This window comes from Nipponia nippon, unplaced genomic scaffold, assembly GCF_047370975.1.
Source record: "Nipponia nippon isolate SJK-2023a ecotype South Korea unplaced genomic scaffold, ASM4737097v1 scaffold_17, whole genome shotgun sequence".
NCBI lineage: Eukaryota > Metazoa > Chordata > Aves > Pelecaniformes > Threskiornithidae > Nipponia > Nipponia nippon.
This window is the reverse complement of record NW_028262333.1, coordinates 461,386-472,397: the sequence shown is the minus strand read 5'-3', so window position 1 is coordinate 472,397 and position 11,012 is coordinate 461,386. Positions and strand designations below refer to the sequence as shown.

Below are 11,012 nucleotides of genomic sequence, written 5' to 3'. Positions count from 1 at the left end.
TGCGCTAGGCACACAGTGCCTGGTGGGAAGGGAAAATAAATCAATAACGGGCTTTTGTGAATAGGGACAGCTTTTGTTGCTGACCTTGGCTGGCTGGCACCTGGCAGGCAGTGTGGGCAGCAGGCAGTGTGGGCAGCGCACGCAGCGCAGGCAGCGCAGGCAGCAGGCACAGCGGGGGCTGCAGGGGCAGTGTGGGCAGCGAGGGCAGTGTGGCAGTGCCTGCATCTGCCCGGCTGAGCGGGGCTGGCTGAGACCACAGCTGCCCCGGGCTCCACCGGCTTGGTGGGACCCCCCGGCCCCACGGGGAAGGGTCCACAGAAATGCCCATGTGTGGGCAGTGGAGGCAGGGGCACAGCAAGGCAATGCCTGGAAATGCCATGCCAGGCTCGTGCTCCCGACTGGTGTGAAACGCCTGTTGCTTGGGATTTATTTCGCTGCCTGGTGAGCTGTCCTGAGCTGCCCTTTGGAGTTTCTGCTCCCACACGTGCCCTGGGCAGTGGCATCCGACACCAAATCCTGCCCTGGGCTCTGCTAGGCACAGGAGCTCCAGGCTCCCCAACATGGACCTCAGCTTCTGGGCCACACACGGTCTGCCCAGGGGGCTCTGGAGGCCCCGCTTTGAGCAATGTATGCATTTGTCCCAGCTTGTGGTCCAGGCCCATCCAGGTATCTTTGCAGGGAGGAAGAGAGACAGGTTTGGTTTCTTCACTTCCCGCCAGCTCAGGGACCTCGCTGCCCTCTGGTCCAGCTGCAACGCCCTCCCTGCCCGCAGCGGCTGCTGCATGCCCACAAGGGATGACTCCTGCTCTCCTTCCCACTCCCTCCCAAGCTTTGCATCTCTCTCCGTTAGGCACCTGCACCTGCAACTCCTGCCTCCTGTGCTTGCTGTGTGTCTTTAAATGCCAGTGGAGAGCTTTCTCCAGGTGCTGCTGGTTTTGGGTCCCGCAACCTCTGTTCCCTGTTTCTCTCCCCCTCAGTCCTTGGCTGCATGTGTTTTAATGTTTCATATGCCGTCTCTGCCTCCAAATACCTTTTCAAACTCAGACGTGGACTCCTCGTGTTTCTCGACAACCTCCTGCAGGTAAGAAGACACCATCCTCTCCCCGCCGCCTTTTCTAGCACTAACCCCACTCCCCAAAAACCTCACCACCCTGCTGATTCTGAGGGAGCATTTCCAGCTCCTTATGTCTGCAGGCTCTTGCTGCCTGCGGTGCACAGTGGGCCACACTCTGCATTGGCTGAACAGACCCTTTGATGCCCAGGACAACCGGAGCAAATCTGCCCCGGCAGCGGCTGCAATGGGCGAGGTGCTGGTGCGGGGCTCTCGGGAGGCAGCTGGGGCTGCTGCCTCTCTCCTTTTCTAAGCGTCTCTGCTTCCCTTTCAGCTTGACATCCACAGGACCCTTCCTTGCTCCTGCAGTCGTGCTTTGATCACCACGAGCAAGCGGCTGCCCAGGTGGAGGCTGAGCACCCAAGGAATAGCAGATAGTTGGAGAGAGCGGGGCAGCTCAGGCTTGCCGGGAGCTGCCCTCTGCCTGCCTGCAGAGCAGAGGGAAGGCACCTCCTCACTGCCTTAATAATAGCGATGCTTTTAGGTGAAAACTATCCACGCTGCAGGAGTGCACACAAGCACGCGATGCCCCGGGCTCTCGGTAGCCCCTGAACCACCAAAGGCTGACTGCCCATGCAGAACCTGCTAGAGAAGGGCACAGCGAGGGGTTACATTGCCCTGGAGCCTGGCACGCACTGTCTGTCATCTGTATCTGCTCGCGCTGGTTTTGGATTGCTCGGAGTCTTCATTGCAGTGGGTCTGCAAAATAGCAGTGTATGCGTGGAGAGAGGCAGGGAAAGGATTTGGCCCACCACTGCTAAATGGGCAAACTCTTGGCTTCAAGCCCTGGCTTTCATCACCACCACCATCTCCATTCATCACTGCGAGCTACTGAAAGTCAGCTCCAGGCAGCAACTCAGCAATCCAAGGAGAAAAGACAACTCGGGCAATCCCCCCGGGACGCGGGGCTCTCCCCGATGCACTCAGGCAGCAGAGGGAGGGACGCTGCTCTCAGCATCCTTGCTCCTGGGGTTCAGCGCACCTTCAAGTTCACTTCCAGGAAAAAGAAGTCCAGGTTTGCTCTGCTGGGTTTTTGCGATCAGTCAAAAGCAACCAGCACTGAAATATTGTAGTCTTTAAAAATTATACAGAAAAATAAATGCATCTGGCAACTACCTGTTGCTCTCTCCACGGCGCTTCTGGTATAAGCTCTGTCCCTGCTACTGAATTTACCCTCCCTTCAGTGCTGCCAGTGGGGCAGGACCCCCACATGAGTGTAGCTGTCAGGCCAAAGGGAAGAGTTAAGAAGCCTGTTCAGCTGCGGCCATGCACCCTTTTGCCACGCGGGCTGCCCGCAAGCGGCCTGGGAGATAACAGCAGATTATTTACAGTGGCCATTACCTGTAGCTTCCAGCATCTACTGGCTATCCAAATTCCTGAAGGAAATTAAGGAAATTAATTTTTCTTCAATGAAAGGATTAAGAACTTGTTAATTAATGGAGGGTAAAGAAAGAAGATTTTAGGCCAGGTGCTTTGCAGGCAGCATGCGCAGCAGCAAGGCTGCAGCTGGCTGCAGCAGCATGCAGCGGTGGAGCAGCAGCTTGTCTCAGCCTGTGTCTGCAAGCAAGGCGCAGTAAGTAACCCAGAGCAAACCACAAAATCCTCGCAGGCTCCCACAGGGAGCGAGCCCTTCTGCAGCCCTCATAGGCTCCAAGCAGATCAGGTTTTGGGGTTGGGATGCATGCAGTAGCATGGCAGTCAGCTGGTACCAGGCGCACTAACAACGGCAGCATTTGCAAATGCAAGTTCTGCCACGCTGGAGGAGGTGGAAAGGGCAATAGAAAGCAGCCGTTTCATGTGCTTTAGGGGAAAGCCAGCAAGCCAGGTGAGCACTGCATACAGTGTTAGTCACGTTTGAGACAACTGTGGAAACGGGATTAGCAGTAGTGAAGTGTGAAGCCACAAACCCCATGGAGAAGAGAAAAATAATGATAAAGGACGCAGAGTGGTTTGGAACAAGAATAAGAAACATCACTTGGAAATTACAGCCAACATCTGAAACATCCCCATTCGGTGGGCCAAGGTCATAAGACAGCATTAGGGAGCAGGTAATAGGCAGTAAGCTGAATATGAGCTTGTGCTCCGATATGGAGGGAATAATTCTACCTACCCGCAGCAGGTGCATCATGTCAGAGAGGACTGAGAGGCCAATACCATCAGGAAGAGATTTGTATGATGAATTCTTGTAAAATAACTAAAATAACTGTTGCTCCTCTGGGCATTTAGCCAAGTACGGAGTCCTTGCTTGGACAGCGGCTCAGGAGTCTCGCTTGGTTCAAGTAACATGTGTTTAACAAGCCCTTAGGAACCCAGGAGCAACCAGAGCAGGCCAATAACACCAGCCTTTGCGAACACCACAGCCAGCAAGGTCTCTGCCCCAGGGGGCTCACAAGGACCATTTTTTCCTAGGACACTTACTGACAGGGTGCTTTGTGCCAACAGCACCTCAGAAGCTTCTCAAAAGCTTCTCAGAATAATGGGACAGAGAGAACAGAGAAATGAGTAGCTTTTAAAACAGTAAAAATAAGTTGCCTCCATCCTCGTCTATCCCCTGCTCCTGAAATGAAGGAGCCTTTAATTCCCTCCTGTTTCTAGGAGAAACGAAAGTCTAAGACTTAACAACTCTAAGGAGGAGTGGAGGGAGTAGCCCTGAGCAGAGCCCCCTTACAGCTCCCCGAGGAGCGCTGGCCCCTGGCATCCCCACCCGGCTGAAGGGCAGCAAGGGAAACTTGCCTTTTTCTTCCTGCTTTCTTCTCTGCACTCAAATATTGAGTATATAACCTGGGCAGTGCTGAAGCAGGGAGAAGGACCAGTGGAAACAGGGACAGGCTTTAAGGATGGAGGATCACCAGATGTTATCTCAAGAAATAGCTACAAGAGGACTGGGATAAAGAAAAGTTACACAGGGCGCAGTCAGAAGCCAACAGCTCCATTTCCTGGCCGCCGGCCTCCCCGTTTCAGCAGGGGCAGACTGTTTGCCCGGCTCCCCTTGCAGCAGCCACGCTCCCGGGGCCGGAGCTGCCTTCGTGGGCTTTGTTGGCTGCTAGGCGGAGGAGAGCGATGGCTTTCCCTTGCAAGGGGGAGGAGGCAGCAGCTCCCTGCCTGCAGAGCGAGCAAATGGAGCCTCGCCACCACTGCTTTCTGTTTCGTTTCCCACCAGTGCCCTCCCTCTGGCACTCAGCCCTGTATGGCAGCCCAGGCGGTATGGCCGAGCTGGGTGCTGTGGCCGGGCTGGAGGAGGACCTGACCTGTCCCATCTGCCTGGGCATTTACAGCGACCCTGTGTCCCTGAGTTGTGGTCACAGCTTCTGCAAGGAGTGCATCCAGGAGGCGTGTAGCCGCCGGCATGGCCTGCAGGGCCCTTTCAGCTGCCCGCTGTGCTGTGCCCAGGCAGACCTTCCTGTGGAGCCGCAGCCCAACATCCAGCTCCGCAGCATAGTGCAGAAGTTTTTGGATGCTCCCACTCATCAAGAGGAGGAAAAGCAGGAAGTGCAATGCGAAGAGAAGGGGGAAAGTTCGGGCCAGCAAGACGAGGCGATCCTGTGTGATTTCTGCCTTCAGGAGCCCCAGCCAGCCGTGAAGACCTGCCTGAGCTGCGAGGCCTCCCTGTGCCAAGCCCACCTGAGCAAGCACAGCACAAAGAGCCCCCTGAAAGACCATGTCCTGGTGGAGCCCTGTGATGCTCAGGTTTTGGCTGAGAGGAGATGCTCCCAGCACGGCAAACTGCTGGAGTGCTACTGCAAGACAGACTCAGTCTGCATCTGCACGCTGTGCTGCATCACTGGCTCCCACAAGAACCACAAGATCACCACTTTGGAGGTGGCTTTTGGCCAAGCGCAGGTAAGAGGCTGTCCGGACAGCAGCCCGGGCACGGATTGCACTAGGAAAACCACAGGGGTCTGTGGTACGGAGAGCTGCCCGCAGCACAGGGATGAAACATCTCCTGAATTTCACATCTGCAGACTCAGGATGGGGCTAAATCTCCATCTTGGGATATTGGGCTTTTATTCCTAGTCTTGTCCCAGATTCCCTCTGGGCTTGCCCCTCGGGATATAAAACAAGATGTTATAAACACTTTCTTCCCATCCTGAGGGGCCAAACTGGTGGGACCCGGTGCTTGTGGCTACACTTTCAGTCCTTGGTGCACTTTCAAGCCAGAAGATCAGCCTGAGCTGCATTTATGCAAAGAAAATTAATGACAGAGTAACAGAAAGGAAGCTGTTGGCACTGAAAGTAGCTTTATGTGTGGCTATTGCACATGAACAGTTTTTGGTTTAAAAATGTCTTTCCCGTGCTCATAATTGTGGTATTTGTTCAGGGATAAAATCTTCCAGTAAACTTTAATGTATTGATTTGTCCTGAGAGCATGCAGTAAACAAACCTTTTGCAGGTCTAGCTTAACCCATTTCCACAAAAATGCTGATCTCGTGCACATATGTCGGTCCTATCCTGATATCTCTCTCCGGTTATTTTTATAGAGTGTTTTTCCTGAAACTCTGAAAACAGTGAAAACACTCGAAGATGCACTGAATCAAAGGATAGAAAACCTGCTGAAACAAGAGGAGGAAGTGAAGGTTTGTTCCAAGGTCCCATATCACTTCGGGGATGGTTGCATGCTGGTAGCTGATGAGATAAGGTTTTCTTTTGCCCTAGCCCAGATCATGGATTCCGAAGCTTTTTTAGTTCCTGGGTGTTTTCTCAGGTATTTTCTAGGATTCTTCTTTGAGGGAGGATGATGAACAACTTTCTTATCACTCTGAGAAGAACATTCTTAGTTTCCAAAGGACCTTTGAGCTTGAAAGTTGCTGTTAAGTCCATGCCTCCTGATTGGTGGGTGGTGGTTGGCTTTTTTTTTTCCCCACCTTATTCAATTTGCAGTGTCTAAAATATTTATGGAAAAGATACAGACCATGTTACAGTGATTTTATTCCTCTTTACAACAAGAAATTCCTTTAGGTTAGCCTGTGGTCCTAAGCAGTTGGTAGGAATGAGGTTAAAAGATTGCCCCAAAGTGTCTGGTTTTTGCTCCCAGCATGCAAATACCTATCTACAAGCTCTGAAACAGCAGAGAATTCAATGCAGGTATCCAAATCCTAGTTCATTCTGTTTAGGCAGAATTGGCACTTGCCTTCCTCCACCAGTAAAAGTGACGAGACTAGAAGTCCTGGCACTGGGCAAAGGAAATGTTCCCTTCTAATCCGAAGACAAAACTGTACCTGTTGGCAGCGTCCTGTCTAGCAGCGTAGCTGCTTTCGAGCACTGACAGAAGCTTGGTGGAGGCAGAAAGCAGAGAAACTGCTTTTCCTCACCCATCCTTAAAAGGACCAAAGTCAATGTATCTGCACAAAAATACCAGTGCAGAATAAGGAAATACCTGCATAGTGGAAAGCCTTCAGCCAGCATTGTGCAAGAAGCACTACTTTTTCATCTTTTTCTGGTCAGGTGCCAGACGCTGGGGAAGGCCACTTATGTCGCTTGGCCTTTCTGCTGTCAGTGGGACATCTTGGTTTGTTGTCATATGGAGAGGCACTAAGTAGTTACTTGTCTCAGCCCAGAAAAAAACAGGCTCTTTTCTGAGTGAGAGTTAGTGTGGAAAACGTAAGATTCAGTCCCTAACAGCTTTGGAAGTGTTTTCTTAATAGACTAAGGAGAGCCTGTGCAGGAATCAGCTGGAGAGCCTCTTCAAAGAGATGCATCTGCAGCTAGATAACAAAAAAGGAGAGGTCCTGAAAGCTCTCAGTTGCAACAAGGAGCGGCAGCTTTCTCAGATTCAGATGCAGATACAAAACCAAAAAGAGGCGAAGGATGCAGCCAGCCATGAACTACAGGAGCTGGAGGCTCTGAGAGATCAGAAAGACCCACTTCTTTTCACCAAGGTACCTAACAGCATCTCCCTTCCCAGAGATACTCAGCTCTAGGGCTGGCCTTTGCCTGCACTATGCTGATTCTACTTTCAAAATGTCTTTTACAGGCTTTTGCAGTGATTCAAGCCAGGTAAGCTCTTCCCGAGGTGGTCTGCTATTGCATTACGCATTGCTTCAGGTGACTGATAGTCCAGCGGTGGGGGTCTGCTAGCCCAGCCTGCATGCACTGCAGGCCCACCGCTCCCTGGGCTCCCCCGGCTGCTCCTTGGCCACGCTGACTGCACACTCTGACCCTGGCTTCATCAGAGACCTGGAGAAGCCCCAAAGTATTAACAGAGGTCATGTGTGACTCTTCATATACAACATGTCTTATTTTTCTGTACCCTCTGTACCTTGAGCCCATTCTGAGGGCAATTCCTGAATATTTAGGTCCCTGGGTGAGCTTGCAAAGGACAGATCAGCTTAAATATCCTGAGTTGTCCTCCAGTTTGCATTGCCTTCTGCTTGTAAGAAGCAAACGCGGCAGGAGCCAAAACATGCAGTGAAGTCATGAGTCTACAAAGGTCACAGCTTTTCTCTTGAGTCGTTCTGCCAGTGCCTGCCCAGCGCTGTTGCTCCCCCACAGCCCACCGCTGCATGCACGCAGGCTCCCCCAGCCCGGCCTTTCCCCAGCCCTGCCCTTCAGGCGCAGCAGCTGACCCTTGGCTGTGATAACGCAGCACTTCTCGTTTGCTGTCCCAGCATCCCAGCGGCTGCCCCTGGCACCTCCTTAGCTCCTGCTGCAGGAACTTGAGGACTGTAACCGTAAACATGACGCTAGCGTCTGTCCTGGCAAAAGCTGGGGCTGAGGTGGCTGAGACAAGGTCCTCTGGGGACAGATATTGTCCATGGAGTGAACTTCGTCCTAACGATGTTGAAGAGATTTGGGGTTCTGGGAAAAGACCGGTCAGAGGGGGAGTCCCCGGTAAAGCTGCAGAGGGAGGGGAGGACAGAAGCTGCTTTCTGTGTCTCCCATCGAGGCGAGGTGTGGAGTGCGGGATGCAGTTGTTGGCTCAGGGGTGGGCTTGGTGATGGTTTTCTGATGACTTGCTGCTCTTCTGATGTCTTTCTGCACGTTTTAGGAAACACAAGCCAGTTCCTAAGAAAGATCGTGTAAAACTGCCAACGCCACCCATTATTCTGGGTGAATTCACAACAGACAGTACTCTAAGGCTTTTCCAGCAATTCCTCTCAGACATGCAGTCCTTATTTAAAGCACCACCTGGTAAGTGACCATTTCACTACGTGACAAGCAAGACAGAGAAGGTAGCAAAACATATTTAAGGAAGGACTGTAATAAGACACCAAGTACCTCAAGTACCTCTAGAAGGACTGATTACTAACATTGTATTTGATTATTTTCACATATGTGTACCTGAAAAGGTGCTTGTCCTGGGCTTCAGCGCTTTGGGACATGCCTTGAATACACCCTGTTAAAGTGGGCTCTGGGTAAAGAGGTGTGGATGTCCTAGGAGTTTTCTGGGAGGATTAAGAGAATAGCAGCACCTCTTCTGCCTGTAGCATCACTTTGATGCAAAGCACAGGGAAAGCTGAGAACTCATCACAGCAGTGGCAGGTGGAGTTTGTCTTATGTTGTAAATAATCTACTCTTTCTATGTAAATAATTCTACTCTTTTGTAATGTTTTGTAAGATCAGTCTATAGCCCTGGTGCTGTGTGCTGTGGGATGCTTGTCCAACTGAATCGAAAAAATTAGGGCTCCGTTGTTATTGCTCTCTTGATGGTGCTTGAGCCCTTGCTGACAGTGAGCCTGGGGTCAAGACTGAGAGACAGCTGGGGTGGGGAGGCTCTGCCCAGCGCGTGTGCACACCTAACTGGCCACCGTGGCACAGCCTTGGGTACGCTGAGAAGCACACCATGCTCATGGCCGCTCCTGAGCTCAGTCTCTACCATCCCTGTAAGCATAGTCCAGACCTATTCTGGCTAGAAAGCCTCAGATCCAGGTTTTCCTAATTATCTATGCCATCTGAACAATTTTGGTTAGTTGCCTAAGTCGCTGCCACTGTTTCAGTCTCTTGAAGGAGTAACTTCAAGAGCAGAAAATGCCACAATATTGAAATGCATTACCTGCAAGAGAAGGTCTGAAAAAACCATTCTGCAAATTCCTACGTGTAGAATTAACTTCTTGTGACTGGTCATGCTAGGAAGTTTTGAGAGTTCTAGAAAATAACTTTAAATGATCCTAAGCAAATAAGCTTTTATAAAATGGTTGTGCTACTGTTCACACATTTCTTGCACATGGAAGTTAATCTGGGGAGTTTTTAAAAATGCCTAGTGAAGCTCTGCAGGACAATGATGGAAAATGAAAATCTAAGGGTTGCTGTAGTTGGAAACAAAACCCAAAAAGACACTTTAAAATTGTGAAAGAGCAGCATTTCTTGAAATGTGATACCAACCCCCTTTAGAATTACATAGGAGCAGCTAAGAGAGGTGCGGAAGGTGTTTCAGTTAACATGTACTTTTAATGACTTGGGTGGGTGGCACTGGGATAGGATGACTTGGATTGGGAAATCCAGCTTTCAGCAGTGGGGCTGTATGCAAATGTGCACAGTTATCTGTCAACTATAATGTGTTGTTTTTTCTTTCTATAGTTCATGAACATCTGACTTCTTCAATGTGGCAAAGAGGTGATTTGGCTTACAGTGGCAATGAAGTCATTGGCAGCTCATTCAGTTCTTACCAGCCTGGGTTCTTAAATACAGGCAGTGCCATCCCACACTTGCAGAGCGACCAGAGCTTCTCGGAGGGCTGTCACTTCTGGGAGGTGGACATCAGCAATGCGAGGTGCTGGAAGCTCGGAACCATTCATCCCAAATTTGAGTGCTACCTGCAAATGCCTCATGATTACCTCTGTATGTTCCTGGATCAAACAATGATCACAGTAAAGGTCTTTCCTGAAGGCCTCAAAGTGGTTAGGGTAGAGCTAAACTGCGAAAGAAATACACTGTCATTTTATAAAGTGTCTGCCAAGGATGGAGATGCTGCTAAGAGCCTCAGTCTTATAGAGACATTAAGCATCCCTTCAAACTATCCTGCCCATGCTACCTTCGGCGTGTCTCGCGGCCGTTTGAAGCTCCTGTAGTGATGTGGGGACAAGGTGCTGTTTTGTATTTCCAGGCCTCGGTATCGGGACTGGTGCTGCATGGAGGCTGTGCTAAGCTGGCATATTAGAAACGGGATTTTGGGCTGCTGTGACGGCTCATCTGTGTGAGGGCAAGGCCTCTGTGGGGTACATCACAGCACACTGCCGCTTACTGCAAGAGCTCCTATCTTATTTGTTCTGTAAATCACGATAGAAATACCATTAAGTTGTGCTTTTTTGCTGGGCTGTATCAAATGCTATGTTAGCTGCATGTTATTGAAGTAACTTAGTTTGAAAAACTCTATGGCAATTTAGTTTACAAAAAACGTGACAGCACAACGTTAACTGCTATAGAACTAAGCAGCAGCAACGCTGATCTTTGCTCTAATGCATCAGCTTTTACCTCTGCCCTCCTCTGCCCGTCCTGCACAACCTAAGCCATCCGTTGCAGAAGCAAAGCTGGCCTGGGAAGCAAGTAGAGACGAGGTAGGAAGACACCTGGCTCCCCTTGCTCTCTGCTGCTGTCCTCCCCTGTGAGCTCTCTGATAGATCACTTACCTACTTCTTGCCTCAGTTTTAATTTTCTCCTCACCTATGGAAAAATCTCACAGCAAAGAGAGTAATAAAGAGGAAAACTCCTGTGCCTTTAGTCTGTGCTATATGGGGCCTGGATTAGTTCGTTCTTATGATTGTCCAAATACCTCGGAGAGGAAGAGATGATATTCCTGCCTGTGGTTCTGCTGCCTTCAGGCAGAGCCATGGTATTTGCAAGAAGATGTCCAGGCAGGAGCTCTCCACCCCGGAGGGGACAGTGAAGGACCTTGAGGGACACTACAGTTTTGCATATGCTAAAAGAAATCCTTGTTCAGTCTTAGAAGAAAGTGGCTGTGTTTTGT

General features: G+C 50.6%; 1 protein-coding gene across 1 annotated transcript; it reads left to right on the top strand.

Moving 5' to 3' along the window:
• Positions 1–947: 947 nt before the first annotated feature.
• LOC104019028 (E3 ubiquitin/ISG15 ligase TRIM25) lies at positions 948–10,765 on the top strand. Its single transcript, XM_009472245.2, has 7 exons — positions 948–1,081; positions 1,386–4,951; positions 5,590–5,685; positions 6,754–6,987; positions 7,083–7,105; positions 8,097–8,239; positions 9,626–10,765. The coding sequence occupies exons 2-7, from the start codon at positions 4,172–4,174 to the stop codon at positions 10,114–10,116; spliced, it is 1,767 nt and encodes a 588-aa protein (XP_009470520.2). The 5' UTR covers positions 948–1,081; positions 1,386–4,171; the 3' UTR covers positions 10,117–10,765.
• The last annotated feature ends 247 nt before the right edge of the window (positions 10,766–11,012 follow it).